We start from the raw sequence: 25076 nt of genomic DNA, 5'->3' as shown, positions 1-25076 counted from the left end.
GTTGCTGATGAAGAATGTGTATAGCCGCCAGACATTCTAAATACTCACGCTCCTCTAATGTGGACGTGTATAATACATGTGGAAGTATTGGTTTGAGAAATGGATTGCGAGTGATTTGACTATGCGTCCAATTTGGGAATCTCGAGCTCGTTCAGTAGCCACTAGGTTGCGAAGGCCGACGGAGGTCCTTCGTAGCTTAGTTGGTTAAAGCACCAGTCTAGCGTACTGTAGGGTCATGGGTTCGAGTCCCATCGAAGGGAAAGTGGTTACCTCCAATACATTTTCCAAATCAATATCTTCCACATAACGTACATATTCACATATGAGTTTTCATAACATTGTAAATTAACGTCCAAGTCGGGTGGTTTAATCCCTGGAAATAGGCAATTACCTTTGATTGAACTGAGGAGAATATAGCCGAGACTATGATCGTAACAAGACATATAGAGGCAGAGGTGCTAACAGGTACGACAGACGAGTTAATTTTCGAGGTAGGTCTCCTGCGGAAGTTAGAAATCGTGGTGCATATGCTAATGCAATTTGTAATTATTGCAAAAAACGAGGTCATCTGAGAAGAGACTGTTTCAGTTTAAAGAATAGGAACTCGGTGCACCATGTAGAGAAGGGTGACAAAGACACCAGCTATGATTTCAAGAGACAAGGTGGACAGGACAGCTCGGGCGATGAAACAGATGGAATGGAATGCTTGATGATTTCTGCTATTAAGAAGTTAAATGAACCGTGCATGATCAAAACAAGGGTGCAAAACTGTTTTTTGAAAATGGAAATAGATTCTGGCTCTGCGGTTTCTGTTATAAGTGAAACTGATTGTAGGAAATTTTTCAAAGATATTTTGATGCGTAGCTCTAGTAGACAGCTAATTGTTGTTGATGGTGCTCGGTTAAGGATTCTTGGAGAAATTTCTGTGCAAGTAGAGCTTAACAGTATAGTGGCACAACAAAAACTTGTTGTTTTAAAATGCAACAACAATTTTGTTCCCTTGATTGGAAGGTCATGGCTGGACTGTTTCTTCCCTGGGTGGCGTTCTAATTTTACTAATGCTGCAGTGGTGAATAGCTTGAATGAAAAGAAAGGTATTGATGATTTGATCGACGTTATAAAGCAAAAGTATAAAAAAATATTTGACAAAGATTTTTCTGAACCTATCGTAGGCTATGAGGGGGAACTGATACTAAAAAAAGAACAACCTATTTTCAAGAAGGCCTATACGGTACCCTACAAATTGAAGGACAAACTGTCGCAACATTTGCAGATGCTGGAGCAACAGAAGGTAATCACACCTATAAAGGCTAGTGAATGGGCATCGCCTGTGATAGTGGTTGTAAAAAAAGATCAAGATATAAGAATGGTTATAGACTGTAAGGTCTCAATCAATAAATCTATAGTACCTAATACATATCCACTACCACTAGCACAGGACATTTTTGCTTCTCTGGCAGGCTGTAGGGTGTTCTGTTGCCTAGATTTGGCAGGGGCGTATACGCAAGTTCCTCTGTCTGAGCGGTCAAAAAAATTTACTGTCATCAACACCATGAAAGGGTTATTCACCTATAATCGTCTTCCGCAAGGAGCTACAAGCTCTGCTGCTATCTTCCAACAAATAATGGACCAGGTCTTAAATGGACTAGAAGGTGTCAACTGTTATCTAGATGATGTTCTTATAGCGGCTGAAACACTGGAAAAGTGTGCCCAAATTTTAGATTTGGTGCTTGAAAGACTTTTACAGGCTAATATAAAGAACGACGATCATGGCCCACAGAAACCAGTTGAAGATGGCTCATTCTCCGATTCGAGGCACGATGATGTTACTCCCAGAAATCAACCGAAGGAAGCGCAGTCGTGCTGAATACGACGAAACCGCATACCACGGGTTTCCAGGATCCGAGGACGATGAAGAGCCATTTATGGGGTTCCCAGATTCAGCCATTATTGACCCGAATCCAACTGAATTGAAGCGACAGAAACAGAGTGATAGCCTGATCATGACCAGGAGTCGAGCTCGAAAAATGAACAACAATGATCGCGATCTGAACTTTTAAAAAGAAACATGCACGTAGTGCGTTCGATTACAATTTACATATTTTAATGCATTCTGAATTTTGCTTGGAAAAGAAATCTATTCAACCATAATCGAATTTAAGTTTAAAATTAGTTATATAGCTAGGTTCTTGAGAGGGAAGAACTGTAGCGTACTGCGTATCAGTCGATATAATACGCGTTCGGTGAAATGACTCGTTACACGGTCAATCGTTAGAACAATGTAATCGAAATTAACGGAATAAAACTAAATTATTACATTCTGTGAACGTAAGGAATGAAGACGTGAATTCTAATTATTTTAAACCTAAGAGAAAGTCTATGCCATAATTGAATCCTCATAATTATAAGTTAATATATAACAGTTTCCATCTGTATTTCCCAGGAAAAAGAGACCCGAAAATTGACTGTGGGGTGCTTATATAGACCATAGGTACCAGTTTTGGATGGATCGTGATCTGGTTTTTCCATTCCATTCCGCCCACAGCATTCGGTTACGGTATGAAGGTATGGCACGTGATTCTGTCCGTTACAAATAGGTACTCTCGTGCTCCGAGCGGCTGGATAGTTGTGATGGTGTAACCAAGTCGAGCAGTGAAACCTAGCTATATGTAAGTTCGAATTTCTCAAAAGCTTGCAATCTATTACTTCCTTTTTAATTTTTATCAGGGTGCAAATTAATCAGAGAATGTATATCAATAAATTCAAGTTCTTGCATGTTATTTACATTTACTTTCAGAGATTTTTGTTTATATTTTTGTGACCAAACTGACACCAAAATAGAGTTCTTTTTGGTTGGGACATTTTACGAATGTACTATGAAGCCGGTTCCCAGCTCGTTGGTGGTGCCACAGCTTTGGAAGAAGGTAGCCACTCGATGCCCGCTTTTCCACACTTTCTGTCCTGTCCAGCAGATTTCCTGCAGCGCCACAACTCGCAGATGGAATGGGAGGGAGGGATCGTCAAACCCTTGGACATAGTCCCAGCTGAGCCCCAAAAATTTTACATTTACACAAGATTCGTTTACTATGTGACAGATCGCACTATGCCACCGAAGGCTGTGCGGGGTATTGCGACCTACTAGTCCAAGGTGGTTCAGGCTGTGCTGATAGGTTTCAGCACAGGTGCACGAGCCCGAGCGATTAGCTTTCTGGAAAACAGTCATCACTATTTGAAAAATAAAACACTTAAACAATTCTGATTTGACTTGCTAACTCCAAGTCCAAAATCCGACTCTCTTCTTTATTTACAAAAACGTTATTTATAACTACTGGCTATTGTTTACAATTTTTCTCTCACTTTCAATAATGTTGCAGAATGTTGCATGCTACCTACATTTACTCTCATGCGACATTCTGCTCCGAGAGCATTCGTACTCTCTAAATAAACAATTATTTAACAATTGAGTCAGCTACTATTTCTAGGCCAGCTTATTCGCCAAGTTTTGCTTATACTTAAATATCCGTTGTTTATTTTCAACAGCGGTTGCTATTTGATAAACATAAATGGACAGGTTCCAACCTGTCCAATCTTTCCTTTTGTTCGTTTATATGACATACTTTAATAATAGAAGAAAAATGATGATTATTGCATGGCGTCTCTTCCAACCCACTGAGCTTGAAATTAGAATTGTAAATTATCATTTCAAGTGGATAGTTGATGGTTTCGTTTCAAAACTTTAGGGTTCTCCTGAAGCTATAGTTCAAACATATTCATGAAATATTCAAAAGTTGTCCTCTGATCATTAAAAAATACAAATTTTCAAGCAGTGTATATCTTTGAAATTCCTTGATACTATTTTCGTACAATTTTCTGATTCTTCAAATTAATTTTGCTATAACTTTTTTGTAATATTTGCGCCTAATCCCTCTACACATATACTTCCTCGAGAGTGTCTTACCTGATGATGCCATCTTAACTCGCCTAGCGTCTGCTTGCTGATGCTCGCTTCTTCATAATATTTCGTGTAGATCACTTGGTCGGTTTCAGATTCCGAGTGCAGGGTATACTCCTGGTCTGTTGCTTGGTTGTTTGAACTTGTAACGTAATATTGGGTCTCCGTGGTAAAGTTTTTGATATATGATGTCTATCGTTTGCTGGGTGCGTAAAATTTGATCGTACCGTTCACTAGTAATAATTTGACGTGCCATCTCCGAATGTATATGTTGCTTTCCTCTGGTTGTAGTTCATAGATTTGCTGCTTGCCTTATAGCAAAAATGTGTAGCTATTATAGTGTATCTCCAATAGTTTTCAGTTGATTCGCCGTTGATACGTAAGTTGTGGTGAATTGCCGTGTATACGCTGCTCAGTTTTGTTGTGAGACATTCGCATCTTTTGTTGTGTGATGCAAATTAGTTGTTATTGATAAAATTTTGCTCGTTCGATATTTCGCCTTGGGTTGATCCTCTTCATAACTTGTCTTCTATCGTGGGAGTTTAGTCTTCATGGTTTTCCTGTTTCTGCTTATCTCGGAGTTATTGTGTTATTCCGCCTGGTTAAATCTTCTTTCATATCGCCTTGTTAATTCACCTTTTCCTGATGTTCCTCCGAAAATTTCTACTCCTGATGTTCCTCCAAAGATTTCGTCCCGTTTTTGATTATTGTAGTTTGTGCACTTGGAAGACTAACTACTTCATATGGACCTCTCCATAAAGATTGCAATTTCTGTCCTGTACCTGTGGGGTTGGCTTTCACTAAAACCATATCTCCCCACATTGGTTGCCAATCTTTAGCTGTTTTGTCGAAATATTCCTTCCGTTTCTCCTTCGATACTATCAAGTTTTCTCTAGCCGTGTCGTGAATATATTTTAGAGTGACTTTCAATTCGTTGGAATAGTCTCCATAGGTAAATTCCATATCTCTCATTCTGTATATTGAATTAGGAATTCTTGCTTTTCTGCCATAGAGTAATTCGAAAGGCGTGAAACCAGTCGATGAATTAATTGTAGTGTTATACTGGAATGTAAAATGGGGTAAAAGCCTATCCCAGGTTTGTGGATCTCCTCCTATAAATTGGCGTAAGTAAATTTTTAATTCTCTGTTGGATCGTTCCACAAGATTTGCCTGAGGATGATATGCTGTTGTTGTTATCTTTTTATTTTAAAACTTTATAAACATTTTTCATGAGGTTGCTCACGAAATTTGCACCTTGATCTGTTACTAGTTCCTTGGGTGTTCCAAATTTACAAATAAAGTTATCTACGAAAGTTTTCGCTACAGTTTCGCTTTCTTGATTTTCCATTGCCGCAACTGTTAGATATCTGGTTAAGTCATCCTGTATGACCAGGCCATATTTGTTGCCATTATTAGATTCAGGTAGTACTACAATATCCATAAATATTTTATCGAATGGTTCAATAGATGTAGTGGTAATCTTCATTGGAATTTTGTTTGAGGCACTAATTTTGTTCTTTTGGCAAGAGTCACACTGCTTTACATAGTTTTCAATATCTTTTCGCATATTTTCCCACATGAACATTGGGCTTATCCGCTGAAACATACGTTTACCCCCAACATGTCCCCCCAATGGGCAGTCGTGAAATTCCTTAAGTACTGTATCTCTTTCTTCATGTGGCACCCACATCCTCTCTTTGTTTGGGGCAAACAACGTGAATTTCTTATTTAATTTTTCTGCAATAAATCGTAGCATGTTTGCATATATAGGAGCTTGGAGGTTTCTAAACGAAATTATTTGAATATTTTTCGCTTCATTTGCGAATACTGGATGTTTGCTAAATCCATTCGTCAATTCCTGAAATAATATTTTCGGGTCTTCTTTTGATTGCTTGGTTCCGTTCAATATAATGCCCCACATTTTGTGATCTGGTATTGAAAATATGTTTCCATTCAAATAATCTTTCAGGCCATGAGGCAGCTTAGCCAATTCGCTCAACTCTTTGTATGCTGATCTGCTGTTAAGAATAACAAACGTTGCATCAATTTTATTTTCTGGAATTCTTTCTTTAGAAAAGTTCAAAAATTTGAAATCAATTTTACCATCTCGTTCAGCGTCTTCAAATTCTTCGTATACATTCTCATGACATTGATCGTCATCTATGTTGAAGCTTAAATCAATGTTATCCAGTCCATCCATATCTGCGCTCCAATTTTTACTCGTTTTTCCATTGAAGGCTTTTGTGTTTGCATTGTCATGATTGGTCTTTTCCTTTTCTTGCTGTTGTATTTGCCTTCTTTGTCGTCTGGTAACGACTGCAATATGGTTTGGGCTACTTTCCTTCTCATTATCCGGCTGCTGCAGTCTAGATAAGAAGTCCGCTACAACGTTATCCTTTCCTTGTTTGTATCGAATATCAATTTCCAATCCCTGCAATTTCAATCTTAATCTGGTCAAGGTTGGAGAGGTTTCCTTCAAGTGCCATAGCGAAATCAGTGGTCTATGATCAGTGTAGACTATAAACCGCTGTTGATAAATATAATGTTTAAAATAGTTTACCGCCCATACGATTGCAAGTAATTCCTTCTCAATTGTATGATATTTACGTTCAGCGCCAACAAGACTCCTACTGGCGAATGCAATAGGTCTGTTTATAGATTTTTCATTTGAAAGTACTGCTCCGATCGCATAATCACTAGCGTCTGTAGTTAAAACAAATGTATCATTGTAATTCGGCCTTACTAATAAGGTATCTGAAGTTAGAAAGTTTTCAGTTTTGAAAATGCTTGTTGGCATTCGTTGGTCCAATTAAACTTTACGTTTTTCCTGAGTAAATCATTTAATGGTTTTCGTATTTCGGCTATTCTTGGTATGAATTTTCCATAGAAATTAACTGTTCCTAGAAACGAACGAACATCTTTTACTGTTTTTGGTGTTGGCATCTTTTGAATTGCTGTTATATTGTCCGTTACAGGATGAATTCCGCTTTTATTCACGATGTGTCCCAAAAATTTCAATTCTGTCCTTAAAATTTGGCATTTGGATGGTTCAATTTTCAAATTATGCTTACGAAGAGCCCCCAATACCTTTGACAAGTTTTTGCTGTGTTCTTCAATTGTACTTCCTGAAACTATTATGTCATCTAAATAAACGAATGCTTTTATGCCTCTTAGTTCGTATAACACAGTGTTCATCAATCTTTGAAATGTTGATGGGCTATTTCTGAGTCCCATAGGCATTCTCGTAAATTCGAAATGTCCTGTTGGGGTGGAGAAAGCTGTTTTTGGAGCGTCTTTCGGATGAATAGCAACCTGATAAAATCCGGATTTCAAATCGATTGTTGAAAAGTATTTGCTATCACCAAGGCTATCTAAAATTTCGTCAATTATGGGAATTGGGTATACAAAAGGTTTTGTGATAAGATTTAGAGCTCTGAAGTCTACTACAATGCGATATTTCTTATTGCCGTCTGTATCCAAGTCTTTTTTCGGAATACACAAGACTGGTGCATTCCATGGACTTTTACTCGGTCTAATGATCCCTTGCCGCTCCATTTCCTCTATCTCTTTATTAATTTGAATTTTGGTTTTCTCTGGGAATCGATATTGTCGTTTGTTGATTGGAACATTAGTTGTAGTCTCGATCTCATGAACAGCCGCATTAGTTACTGTAAGGTGATCTCCTTGGAGAAAAAACACATCTTGGTAATTAACCATAATTTGGGCCATTGTATTAAAATCATCTGTTTTCAAATGTGTGGTGACCGGAGCACGCCAAGGTGTATCTTAGAATGAGAGTGACCATTAATTCACAGTACCGCCAAACCGCAATTGACCAAACTCTTACTAATACTAATACAAGTATCTAAATTGCCATACTTACGTAGTGCGACAGGTACCACATCCCCTTTTCTATAATTAAATTGAATGATTAATAATGCGGGTAATTTACTTTTGTTTTTATTAAACACATTTTTCGTTAGTACTGTAATGAGTTAGTTGATTTCTTTGAGACACCGAACAGAACACTTAAGGATCAACAAGTTTACGGATACGCTCAGAACGACGAAGTAATACTGATTCGTTTTTATCATTTGATAAGCTGCTATTACAGGGATCAGTTGTTGTACCTGGAATCTTTTTCAAATGAGAAACATTCCTGTCATATTCTTTGCCTGAGGGAAATAATTAATAAAAGTGATAGGGTTATTATGCTTGCTGAAATAATCGAAAGTAATTCAATTGATTTACCTGTATCCATTGAACGAACACGGACGTTTGTTCCACTTCGATCTACAACCAAAAACTTGTCCCTTAGAAAGCTGGTCGAGAGCTTATTTGTTGGATTCAGGTTGCGTAGAAGTACTATGTCATCTGGACCTATATCACTGGATCTCGAATTACGCTTAGCATCCTCTCTTTCCTTTCCCACGAATTTATTAAACGTGTCTCTGTCTCTATATTCTGTTGACGAAACGGCCGTAGATAAATCTTCTACATCTGGAAATTTGAATCGTAGTCGTCGGTTTTGTAGAAGCTCATTCGGAGACTTTCCAGTTGTAGAATGAGGAGTGTTGTTGTACATCTCTAAATACTGTGTCATTTCCGACCTCCAGTCGCCGTAAAGGGCATTTGCAATTTTAAACGTTTCAGAAGCGATCGATTTTGGCGCTCCACCTCGCCATTGGCTTGTGGCCAGTACGGTGTGGTATAGTTCAAATATATTCCTTTAACTTTGCAGAAATCCTCAAATTCTGTAGCAACAAACTGTCTTCCGTTATCCAGCGTGATTGTGCGAGGCACGCCCCACAATCCAAAAATCTTTGACAAACGCTTGATAGTTTCCTTGGCAGTTATTGACATCATTATTTCCAAGTCAACATGTCTGCTAAAGTAATCAACCACCACCAATATGTGTTCTCCCGTTGGCAAAGGGCCAAGAAAATCGATCGCGATATCAATCCACGGTTTTTCCGGAAGAGTTCTACGCACCATTGGTTCCGGTGGGTCCGGTATTTGCACAAGACGACATCCTTCGCATTTTTCGCAAACTTTGACTGCTTCCTGATCCATATTTGGCCACCAACAGCGATCTCGCAATCGTCGCTTCATACACGTTTGGCCCGGATGACCTTCATAAGCAAGCATTAGCATTCTTTCTCTGAGACTCAATGGAACTACTATTTTAGATCCACGCATAATCAAGCCATTAGCGAACGAAAGTTCACTGCGGAACGGGGAATATTGTTTAACCATACTTGAAGTCCAGTCTTCTTCCATGATGGAGGATGATACAGCTTGCATTGCTTCATCATTCTTCGTTGCTTCAACTACTTCCGATATATCAATAGCAGCCGTTTCCTGAATAGCACGAATCGTGATCTCGGTATCTGTGTCATAATCAGTTTTCGATTGGTCATTATGCAGTATTGCTAAGGCATTAGCGGCAGTTCTTCGTATATACACCTCAGATTCTTCTTGCCAGCTTGGATCATTCACATGTGATCCAAGGCGTGAGAGAGTATCAGCAATGTTAGATGACCCCTTTTTGTAGACGACCTTAAATCTAAACGCTTGCAATCTCAGCATCCATCGTTCAATACGTGCTGTGGGGCGTGACTTTGTCGTAAACAAAACTTCCAAAGGACGATGGTCGGTTTCTAGAGTGAACGATATCCCCAAAAGATATATTCGAAATCGTTCTACACCCCACACGATCGCGAGCGCTTCTTTTTCTATGGGTGGGTATCTTTGTTCAGTCTCCGATAAGCTTCGGGAAGCGTAACTGATTATACGAGCTTTGTTTTGATGTATCTGTACCAATACAGCACCGAGGCCAACACCTGAAGCATCTGTTACCAAAATGGTCTGATCGTTAGAATCGTAGTATCCCAAGTGATCAATACGTCCTATCTGTCGTTTAAGAGATTCAAACGAATGTTGATGCTTAGCAAGCCAATAGAAATTGTTTGAATCTTTCAATAGTTCTCTCAACGGATGACTTAGGGTTGCAAGATCGGGAAGGAATCTGGAAACGTACGTAACCAGACCCAAAAAACTGCGTAGTTCCTCTTTGTTGCAAGGGGCACGGCACTGTAACAGTGAGTTAACTTTAGAATCCGATGGCAAAACTCCGTCCGCTGAGAGCTTATGACCAAGAAATTCAGTTTCTGTCCTTTTAAATTTGCACTTCCGAATATTGAGCAATAAGCCGTGTGAAGCTATCACGGATAACGTTTTCTTAACCACTTCATCGTGCTCTGCCTCTGACGAACCCCACATGAAAATATCATCGATAAATACTACTGTGTTTTTGCAGCCAGCAAGTATACTTTCCATTAGATTTTGAAAGAATTCTGGTGCATAGTTTACACCAAACAGCAGCCGCGTGTACCGAAACAATCCCCAGTTCGTTACGAATGTGGTAATATCTCTGCTGTCTTCATCGAGCTCCACTTGATGAAACGCTTGCTGTATGTCCAATGTCGTAAAAACTTCGCTCCTTTGAACCTTGCTAATAGATCTTCAAAAACTGGAAGGGGTGATTCAACCTCTGAATCGCCTGGTTTGCGCGCCGCATGTCTACACATAACCTCAGCTCACCGTTATCCTTCATGATAGGTACCAGGGGAGATACCCAGGAAGATGGCTTTGTTACTCGTTCGATGATGCCCATTGACAATAATTCATCTAATTTCGTTTTCACCTGATCGAGCATGGGAATTGGACACCGGCGAAGTGGTTGGATAACAGGCGGCACCGTTCTATCAATGGGCAGAACTAACTTGAAGTCTTTTATTTTAGGGAAGGGCTTCGGTTCCTCTACCCGGTTGACGCCTTCCTTGACAGTGCTAGGTAATCCAACTCGAAGCAATCCCAATTCTCGCGCTGTGATCTTCCCCAGCAGTGATTGTTGGCCTCCTTGGATCACATAGAAAGTTGTATTGGAGGAAATTGTTTCGAAACCATCTTTGATTTCGAGTTCCGCATCGAACACCGTGATGAGCTTTAGCGGTACTTTTCCATATGCAAGGAATTGCTTTGTGGAATCGTATCTTTGCGAATGACATTCCACCCCTTTAAGCTTCAATAGCTCCCAGGTAGTGTCATCTATGAGATTGTATGTCGACCCAGAATCAATTAGCATTTCTATGCCAATACCCCCTACACAGCAAGTGATATACTCATCTTGTTCGTCTGATATTTTATACACCGGAAGATCTTCTTTTTTAATATCACCACTCTCATCGCGTGACTCAATGTGTCGTACAAATTTAAATCGTTTGTTGGAACCACCTCTCGGTGGCGAGTACCTTCGCTTTTGCACTCTCGCAGGCTAAATGAAAAGAAAACATATTGGAAATCTTACGATAACGAAACAGTTTTACAATTTACTTCTCTCTCCAATTTTGCTTTACACATTGTTTGGAAATGACCAACTCGCCGACAACGATGACACGATTTGTCCACTGCTGGACATTTTTCTATATTCTGATGTTGTACCCTTCCGCAACGTGAACATCTCGCTTTATAGGCAGGAATACCAGTGTCCTTGTAAAACGGTATTCCTGATCCCTTGACAATCAAACTATTCACATCAACAGAATTGGGTCCAGTGGTCATCTGGGACGCTTGGTGTTTGATAGATTGATAAGCATTGATAATTTTCGATACGTCGTCAAGTTTCAGTTGGTCCCTTTCGAGCAACTTTCGACGAAGATCCTCTGGAGCATTTTGTATAACCTTATCAATTACAGCAATTTGACGGCATTCGTGTTCATTTCTACCAAAAGCACATTTTTCCGCCTTTTGTTGCACTCGCAATAGAAATTTTTCAATAGATTCGTCCTTATCCATACGCATCGCCCAGAACTGAAACCTCTCAAAGCTTTCGTGTTGTTTAGGGGAGAAATGTTCTGTTAGCATCTCCTTAGCTACTAGGTATGGATCCCTTCCATCAATACCATCAATGTCCGCTCCAGGTAATCCATAGAACACACCTTGCAACTCAATACCGCCCATTGCCAGTAATTGCGCTTTTCGATATCTGCCTTCAGTAATATTGGTAGCAACCATGACATTCTCGAACCATCGAATCCACCCGATCCAAGCATTTCTGATCTCCGATGATGGCAGATGCAAGAATTTAAACTGCGGCAAGTTATACGACGCAGGACTGAAAAACGATGTCGGCTGAACGATTTCTTCCACGGAATCTACCATTTTGCCTAAAGATGAATTTTATTTAGATACAATCCTTACAACATAGAAAACTCTCAATCGGCAGAGTAGGCAGGCATTTATCATAGTGAATTGAATCACACCCATTTTGGTAACATTTTCCTAATCAGTGAATTTAATCACGTCATCAATTTCTTTACTTCATACGGAGGTTCTGGCTTAATTTCAACATGCCCTATCTTTTCTCCCGTATTTGAGTGAATTAAATCACATGCATTCCATTTTCAAATTCATTCATAACGCACATCACAGTGAATTGAATCACACACCCAAATAATTTGCTTTGCTCTCAGCTCTCCCTTCCAAGTGAATTTAATCACATACATCAAGCATTTACTTTTCTGCGCCGCTCTTGCTATTTATAGTGAGCATCTCCCTTCATAGTGAATTGAATCACATACAGCTTTTACTTTTCTACTCAGCTCCCGCTATCTATAGTGAATTGAATCACTCACACACATATCTATGTATTCTCCCTTATTATCAATGCGTTGGCGTTAGAACGACACTCATGCTAAGCCGGAGAGAAAAAAAACACCTAATTGCTAAAGAGAGCGCATCCAATCTAACTGGCTCGCGCACTGCAGCGACTGTTCGAAGCGAAAAGAAACTAACACATGCCTACATATATTTCCCGTCCACAACGAGCCCTTGTAAAGGCTAACTCGATGCTGAACAGTCGCATTGATGCTGCCACCGTTACACTCGTTCATTTTGTGTTATACCATTCTCAACATATGCACAACACAACTAAACAGATCAAATTATGAACTACCCCATTTTATATTTCCAAGCATATGTATGCCAACCATTCATATAGCACAGCGTGAATGTCTTCATTCATAAATCGATTCTTCTTTCATTCTCTCTAGCACACTAGAACCAGATGGAATATATTGGTTCCTGAATAATGGATACATCTATTTGTATGTTTCAACTAGATTGAGATGAATGAATTTAAATAGAATAATCTAACAAGCAGATCTAAAAGATCAGCAATAATTGAATATTATATTGGTACTCTTGTTTAAAGTCGTCATTATTAATAAAGTATCTTGATTAGAATCTCCGAATCATCCAAAAGTTTGTCAAAATGTTCCACAGCCACAACCACATGTACGTACCCAATGAAAATAGATACTAAGGTATGGAAATCCATATATTGTGTGCGTGCCTTTCGGGTATGGCGAAAAAGCTTTCACTACTACATTCGAACGAGCTCCCATAAGAAGCCGTGCAAATATGTACGTCACCATTTGCTGTTTACATTTTTCATCATCTACTAATACACTTGCATTTGGTCTTCTTCCTCACCTTCTATCTATTCTCATTGGTACGTACCTGAATCATGGTAAAGTAACATCTTACACAAAGAAACAGCATGGTCTGGTCAGTCTGGTCAGATCAGATCACTAGTCAGGGCTACTCAATGAGCCTACCCATACATACGTGTTTTGCACTCCTCATTGCTCATGTGCACGTAGTTATGCACCTCGATCACTCTTTTTTTTTTCTTTCAGCCACTGACTCACATTTTCATCTTCTCACAAGTATTCTTCAATTTTTGGCCGAATAGATGTATTAGAATTTTCTCAAATCACATTTGCTGGTCGTTATTCAATGAGCTTTCAGATTTTATTTTTTCATAGCTAGTCACACTTTTTCCACTAAAAACTTCTGCATAAAATCTTCCGGTTTTTTTTTTTTTTCATTCCTGAATTCAAGCACATTTTTTTCCATTATAAAATTATTTTTCTACTCAACCATTTAATCCGTTCACCTTTTCTTCACTACCCACGCTACCAATATGGCCGCCGCAACACTGACCAATTGAGAGTTTCCATTTTATTCAATTTAACGTTAAACATCACAACTTTTACCTTTTTCCTTTTTATGAATAGAAAACTTATTCACAAACCACACCAAATAAAACCAAATTTTCTGAAATTTGAACTTCACTTTGTAAATTTTCCGAGAAACTTTCACCTCGTCGCCAATATGTGGTGACCGGAGCACGCCAAGGTGTATCTTAGAATGAGAGTGACCATTCATTCACAGTACCGCCAAACCGCAATTGACCAAACTCTTACTAATACTAATACAAGTATCTAAATTGCCATACTTACGTAGTGCGACAGGTACCACAAAATGTTTCATTTCTAGTAATTTCATTAATTCACTTGTTCTAATATTTCCGTGCAATTGTTCATGAATGTTGTTTTCTACAAGGCTGCAATCCAGTTTTTGATCTAAATTTTCGAACCCATAAATTTCCTCGGATGGTTCATCTACCATAGCCTCTGATGTAAAAACTTCTCCCATTTTTCTGTTAAGTTTGGCAAGGTCGTCATTTACAATAGTATTCGCAAAGTATTCTTCTTCGTCTGTGTATATATCATCTGGATCTGGTTTCTCTGGTTCTTCTTCATTTTCATCAACATGTTTCTTTAAACTGTCTTGGTCTTCAATATCCCTTAAGACGTAGTCTACTATGTTCCATCGTATTCGATTATTTTCCATATATGGCTTCTTACCCTCTGCATTAGTTTTGAAAATTCCAATTTTAAAATTATCTTCAATGGCATGAACGTGTTTTTTGATAAAATTCGCTCCAATTATTGCTGGGACGGTTAGATTTTTAACCACATAAAATTTTGTGGGAAATATTTTCTCTCCAATCTTCAAATGTATCCAAACAGATCCTATTGATAAAATCGAATTTTTAGTCACTCCTTGAACTGTCATTTGATCTTTCGTATTTATGGATTTTGCTCCTACTCTGATTGCTCTTTTGGCGCTGATTATATTCATTTGAGCCCCAGTGTCTAAAAGATATTTTGTTAATTCGTTTGGATTTTCAAGTGTGGCAAGTTCCAAACAGAATCGATGATCGTAGGTAAATTCTATGGGGTATCTAATACCTTCATTTTTCATTTCGTTTAATTCCTGGTTTTCTTGAACCTTAAGCGAATAATTGTCTTCGAGTTGGTTGGTTTGTTCCTGTTTGTCATAATTATTTTCTGCAAAATAATTTAAATCCGTATGTTGTTTCATATAAGTATCCTTAGGAAAATGACCTGTATCAATAGTTTGATTATTTGTTCGACATCCTTTGTCAATAATATGTTCAGCTTCTTTAAATGCAAAATCTTCGTTATCTGTTGTCTCTGTTTGACAAGCCATGTCACTAAATAATACGTAATTCCGATTACTTGTGTTTCCTTCACTGATTTTTCCAGCTAATGAATTGACGCCATTTATTCCCCTCTTTGATTTATTTTTAGTAGTGTTCACAATAATATCTGGTTTGCGCAAAATGATATACGCAAATTGCTGATCAATATATAATGTATGTTGCTTAAGAAATTCTGCTCCTATAATTCCCGGTACACATAATTCTTTTATTAAATGGAATTTAATTTTATATTGCGAATTCCCCATTATCACGTTTATTTCTACTGATCCTAATGTTAACGTTTGCGTTGAATTGAATCCAGTCATATTCAATTTGTCGGACAAATTTACTTCAGTTTGTCCCATATTAGCAGCTACGTCCCATCTCATTAAATTACAACAAGTACCAGTATCTATCAAAAACTTCATTTTACGATTGGGATTGCCCAATGCTTTGAGGGCCAATAAAAATTGATTATCGCTCGTACGTATAATTGGCACCCTTTCATGTGCCGGAATACAAATATTAAGCTTGTGCATACTTGTAGAGGAGTTTTCTTCCATCTTATTTGAATGTGAATTATTGGAATTTTCCCTATAAACTTTAAATTTATTCTTATTATTATCCACATTATTATATTTAGCAATATTAGTGTTATAGCGTCTAATTGGTTTATTATCTATTTGTCGGGGTGTTCGGACGCAATATTCGAAACCCCCATTGATCAGTTTTTTTGTTTCGTGTTAGATGTAGTCCTTTGAACATATGCGTGTGAAAAATCATTTTGACATTCTTCACCATTCAAGTTTTTTCTATGTCCCTCGTTAGAGATTTGATTGAGATTGTCTTCCATAGCCTTGTTCAATATTTCCACTCTTACGTTGATCTCTTCAATTTCATTTCTATCGTCCCACTCGTTTTTTAACCAGGTGAGTAACTCTGGAAATGATTTTTCTCTCTGGAATATTCCTGCATGGGCAAGATCCTTGTTTCGAAGTCCCCCTAAGAAGTGTTTTCGCAAAGATGATAACCCAAACGGCCCTTCATTTTCTATCCATTTATACAATTATTCTCCTCTCGCTTTATATTCATCAAACGTTTCGTTTGGTTTCTGTAAAAGTGTTTCAATATCTTTCATGAGAGCACTAATGCTTTTCTGAAACTTAAATTCTCGTTGTAAATTAGCTTTCACTTCTGTCCAAGTAGGGGCAATTAAATTCGAAATTTTTCGAAGAGCCTTACCTTTCAATTTCATCCATATAACATTCAATAGCGGAGTTTGATCGTGTCCTTCTAATTGAGATGCAAATAATTCCAATTGTAAAATGAATGGTTCCAGCTCTTCTGGATTTCCATCATATACGGGTATACATTGGAGTGCTGTTATTTGTGAAAACTCCATTTTACCTTCCGTTTTGTACCGAACTTTCACCAAAGTATTTAATCAAGAATCAATTAATTGTGACATTGAGGTGTTAAATTGAATAAACTTGTTTGTAAGAACACAAATCCTGCGAACGCATATTGCTGGCAATTACTGTACTGCTGTTGCATACATTATTTCATTCAAATCAAAAGCTCCCGTACACGGATAAAAATTAAAAAGCTAAAAAGATTAAATTCTAATCTAAAACCATATTCGGTCCATCCACTCATTGCTTTGTATAATTCTACGATAAGCCTATGAATGAATACCATAAATTTAATCATTGGAAGGATTATTCCTTTTTTATCTAATAATGATTAAAGTTAATTAATTTAGTCAGTAGATTTTTATCCCAAAACAAAGACATCTGACTTTTCAAAATTAATAAAACGGAATGTTGTTTCAGCTGTGGCTTTTGCCGTCACGCCGGTGAAAATGATTTTTGCCGGGTTCTGCATGAGAATAGAACCGAGATTAAAACCTTGATGAAAACGTGAAAAAAACAAAAACAAAAAGTGAGCTCCTTTAAGTATGGTGGGTTTGAACGAGGGTGATGGTGGTTCGATTTTTCTCAGCCTTATCGCGGGATATGGGAGAAACATTGTAATTGTTGGATTGCCAAGGAGAACAACACATATTTTTCCAAGTCGTTTGCCAATGCCGAAAAGATATCATGCAGCCAAGAAAGACAGCAAAACCCGCACAAGAATATGCCGTCTTTTTCGGCTTGAAAAAAAAACACGTGTCGTTCCACTTGGGGATTGCTTTGTCGTTTCGGTGCAACTCCAGAACAAGTGCGAGAAATTAGTTTCTGACATGATTTTTCGTATTCTTATCGCTGACTGCACAAAGCCGAACTCGGAGCGGACGGAACTGACGTAATCCGTTAATATGGGCTGGAACCACCTGAAAAAAAAATCTGAAGAAATTTGGCACCGATTCGACCTACCTTGATGAGCGACAAACGTATAATGAATATTTTTCTCAAGTCTCAGGAGTAGCAATGCGAGCTTGTTAATCATTTAAAAGTTTATATTTCAGAAAATCATACCAATGCTTAAATAGCAACCCAGGCTAAATTTATTAATAATCCTTGCAACAATTAAAATTTGAAAAAGCATAAAAAGGAATAAATATTAAGCTAATAAGCTTTTTTCATTTTATCCGTGTACGTAGACGTGTAATCATATCCAATGCATTGCATTGGAAACGCGCCCATTACCGTGCGCCTATCTGCTCGTCTGCGGTTTGGACGACTAATTGCCGACGCATCAAAATGTACTCAGTCCGTTCGCGGGTCGTTCGTTCAGTTCGATCGCGGGTCGTATTGAAAAAAGTGCCGAGAGAGTTACCGAAAAAAGTGTGTCATCCAGTGTCCAGTGTAGAACATCATCGTGGAAGGTAAATATATAGTGATAATTAATTTATTGTAGGTGAACATATGTGAATGCCATGGGTATCTTAATTTTAGTTTTCACCGGAAAATCCATCAAGACGTCTTCGAGTTATGCGAAAACGAACAGAGACCGTTTAATCGTAGACAAATTCTAGTGCTTTACCGCAGTGTTTCCTGTTGTGCGGTAACCAAGTATCGATGATAGGTGAGTATAACACCTCTGTATCGTGTAAATAATTTCACCTTTCAATTTTAGGACTTAATACCAACTTTTAATCGGATACTCTGAGCTTGGCATCTATTGAGTGTGAGTATTTAGTAGTAAATAATTTGTTGAGGATACTTGTATTATGGTATTTATAAATAAAAATGTTTTATTTAATATTACATGTAAATGCTTCGAAAAGCCCGAAATTCATGTACTCACCTATACCACATTTTTCTTTTACTGCTCCGATGCTCCAGGGAATTTAACTAATTTGTCCGAGTTTTTTGTTCATTATGGCTGATTTTTTGTCCTTGTTCGCACATTTAAAGTTTTTATTCTGATGTGCACAATCATAGTTTTCTTCACTTTTTACACATTTTGGATGTGAATTTCATTTCACTAAGTGTCTTTTGAACTTTTTCACTTTGAAATTCAACCATCTTCTCGATTTTTTTATAACTACTACACAGTTCGAAACGGCGTTTCCATTGCCAAATTCTAGCGGTTACCGCTGTCACCAATTGCACGAGCCCGAGCGGTTAGCTTTCTGGAAAACAGTCATCACTATTTGAAAAATAAAACACTTAAACAATTCTGATTTGACTTGCTAACTCCAAGTCCAAAATCCGACTCTCTTCTTTATTTACAAAAACGTTATTTATAACTACTGGCTATTGTTTACAATTTTTCTCTCATTTTCAATAATGTTGCAGAATGTTGCATGCTACCTACATTTACTCTCATGCGACATTCTGCTCCGAGAGCATTCGTACTCTCTAAATAAACAATTATTTAACAATTGAGTCAGCTACTATTTCTAGGCCAGCTTATTCGCCAAGTTTTGCTTATACTTAAATATCCGTTGTTTATTTTCAACAGCGGTTGCTATTTGATAAACATAAATGGACAGGTTCCAACCTGTCCAATCTTTCCTTTTGTTCGTTTATATGACATACTTTAATAATAGAAGAAAAATGATGATTATTGCATGGCGTTTAGGGTCGCTACACAGGCCCTACACTACCGTAATACGCATATTTGTCCCATGTTTGCTGGGATTCGTATGTACATTGGACAGTTATGCGTATAACGGCAGTACACTGGACTCCAAAGGTAGACGTGTTGCCTAGTGTTAAGACATGGCAGATCGGCCGAGGCCCGGGGATATACGTTGATAACAGAATAACAGAAGATTCTTTGGTTTTGTTTCTGTTAGCCATCGTGCTATGGTTTCCGCTCTGCGTGAAATCATGTTCGAACTGAGGATTAGATCCAAACCCAAGCATGCAAGTTGCTTGGTTTTGATGTCTGTGCTTGCGATGCATGCACGGGATTGGATGTTCTACTATTTATAAATTGTTTGCCAATTTTCAATAATAAATAATTAAAAATCTGTATTTTTGAAACAACCTTGATTGAATGGTCCAAAAATATTGGAAATCCATCGAGAAACGGTTGAGAAATTAACGTTCGAAATCATATTTTCGTGACGGTCTCTGATTTTCGCAATTAACAAGTGTACACCAGTATAGAAAAGACAGACCTAGTCCTACGTCAAAAACTGTGATACACGCACTACTAATTGAAAGATACGTACAGAATAAAGAATCCTATAATTGATATATTTTTACAGCACAAGGTTAAATAATATACATAATCAGTACTCGATAGACATCATAAACACATATCACATAAAAATATTTCGATACTTTATCAAATGCCTAAACAGAAAAAATTGTTAGTACGCACAATCGGCTTACTTACCTATTGTAATATTTTCGGATTCGCCACCCGGAAAACGTGCGGCACCATATCGGCCAACGTGCGGAACAGTTCCTCTGAGATGTCGTACGGCAGAAGCAGCTGCAACGTGTTCAATTCCGCCCCGCCCCAGCTGGCCGATTCGATCATGAATCCTTTGGCGCATTTGAAGACCAGTTCGGCTCGACGAATGCACCAGCTAACGGTCATATCCTGCAGATTTTTTTTAATAATTTGGCAAAAAAGTGGGATTTCATAAATGAATGGTGATATAAAGACTGTTAAAAAGCTGCAAGCGAGAGTAAGCATCAGATGCCGTAAAGACATAGGTAGAGAAGAAATAAGAAAAAGGCAAAAAAAGCATGAAGGAGAAAGCGGTAAGAGAAATTAAGAAGAAAATGAGCGTAAGGAAAATGATAAAAAGAAATAGATAAAAAGCCTACAGTATAATAGGGGGAAAGACGGCTTTGGCAGGTTTTGTTCTATTATTGGCAGGGGGGTTTTTGTCGACCAAATTTTATGAAATTTGGCCACAATATTCTTTGATATGCAAAGAATGTTTAGGCCAAATTTGAACCTAGTCAGTCATAAAAAAACCCCTGCCAATAATAGAACAAAACCTGCCAAAGCCGTCATTCCCCCTACAAGAAAGGCAAAAATAAAGTAGGAAACAGAGAAAAAAGAGTAGGAAATAGATCAACATGGAAAAATATGTAGATGATTGAGAAAGATTAACAAAAAATAAATAAAAAAGATAAAGAATAGGAAAAGAAGATAAAAATGGAACGAGCAAAAACAAAGAAAATGGCTTTTAAATTATAATTTCAACACTTACCTCGGACATGTCGTGCCTCAACAGTGCTGGAATGGTCAGCGTCGTCACGTCGTGTCGGCTAGAAATTTTCAATATATTCCGCAACCCCAAAATCACCGGATGCCGCGAGTTGATCTCGCTCGGACTCTGGAACGTTTCATCCGAGATCAGATGGAAGATCACGTGCGAATGGGACAGATTCGAGTGACGGGTGATGTAGACGTCACCCGGTTTCAACCGCGAAGAGCTCCGATCCGATCGCCCCCCCTCGATCCCCAGATCACCGGCTAGGGACCCTTCCGGACTGTCGCGCAGTCTCCGCAGGTCGTTTTGAATCTTTTCGATCTGGTGATCGACTTGATCGAAGTGAAACTCGGTGGACATGTTGGCATTGCGACGAATTTCAGAATCTGGCGAGACGGTCCCCGAAGACGTCAACACCACGATACCGCAAAGGGAACTAGAGTACAGACCCAAGGCAACATTCGGTCCTCCGAAACTGGTATCGCTATACAATGGGCTGCACAGATCGGAGATCCTTGTGCTGAGAATTCGAATGTTATGCATGTGCTTCAGTTGTGAGCCCAAATGGATGGTGAAGCTTTCCTCCATCGAGGGACCCTGCGTCGAAATCATTGACCACCGGTTCCCGATCTGTGTTGGGCTGTCCGATTCAGCCAGGAAACTGGCATCAATGTGGGTCGTAATCCAATCACGGTACTCATATTTCTGATGTCCTCTGGTTGATTCCAGTTCCGATTCGCACTGCTTACGAATCATATTTTGCATATTATACTGCTTCGCGAGGATGTGATTTATGTTCTCCGATGTAACCGAAATGTCCAACAGCTTCATCTTGGAATCAATCTCCTCCTTGTGCAGCAAGTTCATAGTGTTGATCTGCTGGGTCATCTGGGCCGTTAGGTTCGTAATGGTCTTGGCGTAGTCCCGCTCTTTGCCCAATATTTCCGACAACACCGACGAATGCACCAGCTGATGGTAACTCTGGGCGAAAATATCCTCATCGGTTGGCCCCACCCGATCGGCATATTCCAGTATCTCGTCCTTGTAGGATTTCTCCAAATCCAACGCCAAAGCGTCGACATCGACGTGGCCCGTTCTCAGCTTCTCCAACAGCAGCTCATCCCGTTCGTCGTAGAAGTTCTGATTTTCCTTTTCGATAAAGCGCCGCAGCACAACCTTCAAATCCTTATCTGCCTGCAGGAACTTCATGATCGAATCCATCCGCTCTCCCACAATCCGGTGAGCCAACTCATCCGGGCTGCACCGGAAAGGAATTTCCAACGGGTAGACAAGTTTGGCCGGCTTGTCGTCATAGTTGGTGTACTCGTAGTGGAAGTCCACAATCTTACTCGGCTTTAGATCCATTTATTTTCAATTTTCACTGCGCGAAATAAAGTTTCCTCCCTCACAAAAATATAAAATCATTTTTTTGGCTCTTCGTTTCTGACACTTTCGCACTTTCGCGCATCGTCGCATCCGATGATGATGATTTGTTGACGATGATGGTGATCATCGTCAGTGATAACCGCGGAAGCTTTTAAAAGACCCAAAAGCTTCAAAATGAATTTTGGAACAAATTAAAATTGATAGAAAATAAAGGACTCATTCACAAATTACGTAACGCAAAAAACAGCAGCCCAATTCCGAAGGTTCAAGAAAAAATTTAAAAATTTCTTCCCGCATAGTTCTAGACCATATTTGAAAGTTAACTTATATGATTTACAATCATATGTAACTGTTTATGTATATCTACACAAACCGTGCGTCGAAACTGTATTTAACTGAACACCATCTTGAATAGTTTTGACATTATCACTGACAAAAATCCAATCATATCCATTATGTGTGGCACACATAAATTTTGACTATAGCATTTCCCACATAACGGCTATGTGAATTCGCATAGCATGTATGTGGAAACACACATAACCGTTATTAACTAATAACCTTTATGTAGATTCACCTATAGCGGGTGGTTATTAACGCACACATAAAATTTATTTGTAAATTTCTTTAGATTTTTGCCATTAAAAATGTGTGGATTTTTATTAGTGTAGGATAAGGTTATTTTTTTTTTTTAACTTATCTTTATTTCAAGGCTCAAGCGCCAGCAGGCATTACGGAGCCGTTATTTTATTGATTTTACAATCATGATTGTCGTCTTAATGTATAATATTAGTCTTGGGGAGCCGAAAGACTCGCGGCTTGGTCGAGGTTAAGGAGTACAAGAAAAAAAAATATGGATGGGATGGGGCCTAGGTGGCGATGTTGTGGCACATTCATTGCTGATTGACGAGGTGTAGACAGGGATAAACTGTAATGATACAAGATAAACGATTTTTCGAGCGAAGCGGGTGGGAACAAGGTGGACATGGCCTTACAAGAGACAGGGGGTTCAGACAAAGACATTGATTTGTTTTAAGAAATTATACACAAGGACCATGTAGTCTAGCTTGACTACCCAACACATCTCTGAGGTCTTCCTTTTCTGGTTTCCCTCGGGCCCGGAGGGATGCACATAAATCGAACCTGGCAACATCGTATTTAGGACAGCTCCAGACAACGTGGTTGATGTCTTGGTAACCTGCACCGCAGTCGCATTGATTGCTGTCGGCGAGGCAAGGGGTGTCTCACATAGAATAAATTGAATTTATTTGCTGAAAATTAACCAAGCAACCAAAGCGACTTTATTTCGATGTAAATTAATTATTCAAAGATCTCAAAACTGATTTTAGCAACCCATCGAATATACCATCTGTCAAATCAAAAAGTGACAGTGACCGTCGCTCGAATTTGTGGTATCGATGAAATGCATAGAACACCGTGTTTTCTATTATGGATTCTACCTGACGCATCATCAGCATGAGTTGCAACTTTCTATTTGCGAATGCCTCAATGGCACCGTGTACCAACTGTCGAGAGCAGTACTGGAAACGTTCGTGATCGTCATGAGACAGAGAGCAAAGCGCCTTTTTCTATTTCAGACGACCAAATGAAAGAATCGTGGGTACTTTGATCAATTTCGCATGAAAGGCAGTCATGAAAGACTGTTGTGCTTTATTTTAAAATTTAATTTTCTAAGTTATTTTAATAGATACATGCGAAAAATAGTGACTAGTCGATAAATTAATCATACTTCTTCTATTCACCGAGTTGAAAGTGAAAATAAACACAAAAACAAAGCAGATATTGCACACTTTCATGACCTGTCACGGAACAAATATTTGTTGAGATTTTTGTAGCATGCCATTCATTCTTCGCGTTTCAATAGATTTTGAAAGGGGCAGATATGTAAACATCGCGTGACATCTCTTATTGAAAATGAGAAATACCAGTACTGGTCGAGAGGCCGAGACTAACATATTGCCACCTATCATCCAGAGTGCTGAAAAGTGTGATTCTAGATTTGTTGAAGAGCCAGCGGACGCCGTATACTTTTGAACTATTTGGCCCATTCCCTCATACGTTGCAATCAATCATCTGAGCTGCGCCCATACAGTTTCTTCCGCATGCACTTCAGAGCAGAAGCCACGGCGAACCATTCTGTAGCGTAATCAGACTAGTTTCCGCCTTGAGGTAATGGGATAAATTCAATCACAACACGAAATGTATCATGAACATTTACATTTTCTTTTTCTTGAAGTAAGGAATAATGAATAGCATACGTATAACGAATGAAAAATATTTTGTTGTTTAAATTTATTATCTCCTTTTATAGTGATCAGAAACAAATAAGTTTGATTTGAAACCTTAATAAAATGAATTCTCACCAGCACCGTAGTTAAAGATCTGGACTTCCATCATATTACCTCCTGACGGAACTGATCCGATGAAGAACGATCATACCTCTTTGAGTAATACGAAAATGAAAAATACATCATCGAGTAGTAGCGAATTTGAAAGTGGAAGATTCCGAGAGTTTCCGCACAGGAACAACGTTAGAGCATACCAATTAAATAGTACTTATTATACGTCTAGTACTGTAAATACTGTAGCTATAGGTCTCAAAATTCTGAGTTCTAATATTACGTTTGAGGCGACCGGCAAAAGCTTGGTTCCTTAGAATATTGTTGAACACA

General features: G+C 38.6%; 1 protein-coding gene and 2 long non-coding RNA genes across 3 annotated transcripts; 2 read left to right on the top strand and 1 right to left on the bottom strand.

The window, feature by feature from the left end:
- The first annotated feature begins 414 nt into the window (after positions 1-414).
- LOC134208205 (uncharacterized) lies at positions 415-2072 on the top strand. The gene is made up of 3 exons (XR_009978546.1): positions 415-1094; positions 1173-1291; positions 1760-2072. It is a non-coding gene; the product is annotated as an uncharacterized LOC134208205 (long non-coding RNA).
- Positions 2073-18065: 15993 nt separating this feature from the next.
- LOC134208204 (uncharacterized) lies at positions 18066-18536 on the top strand. The gene is made up of 3 exons (XR_009978545.1): positions 18066-18195; positions 18266-18395; positions 18447-18536. It is a non-coding gene; the product is annotated as an uncharacterized LOC134208204 (long non-coding RNA).
- Positions 18537-19999: 1463 nt separating this feature from the next.
- Positions 20000-22478, bottom strand: LOC134208206 (protein C12orf4 homolog). Its single transcript, XM_062684259.1, has 3 exons — positions 20995-22478; positions 20163-20372; positions 20000-20119 (listed from the first exon to the last, which is right to left on the bottom strand). Exons 1-2 carry the CDS (start codon positions 22360-22362, stop codon positions 20163-20165), a joined length of 1578 nt encoding a protein of 525 aa, XP_062540243.1. The 5' UTR covers positions 22363-22478; the 3' UTR covers positions 20000-20119.
- Positions 22479-25076: the final 2598 nt, after the last annotated feature.

Source organism: Armigeres subalbatus, chromosome 1 (assembly GCF_024139115.2).
Source record: "Armigeres subalbatus isolate Guangzhou_Male chromosome 1, GZ_Asu_2, whole genome shotgun sequence".
NCBI lineage: Eukaryota > Metazoa > Arthropoda > Insecta > Diptera > Culicidae > Armigeres > Armigeres subalbatus.
The sequence above is the reverse complement of the archived record's forward strand: the minus strand, read 5'-3'. Positions and strand labels throughout refer to the sequence as shown.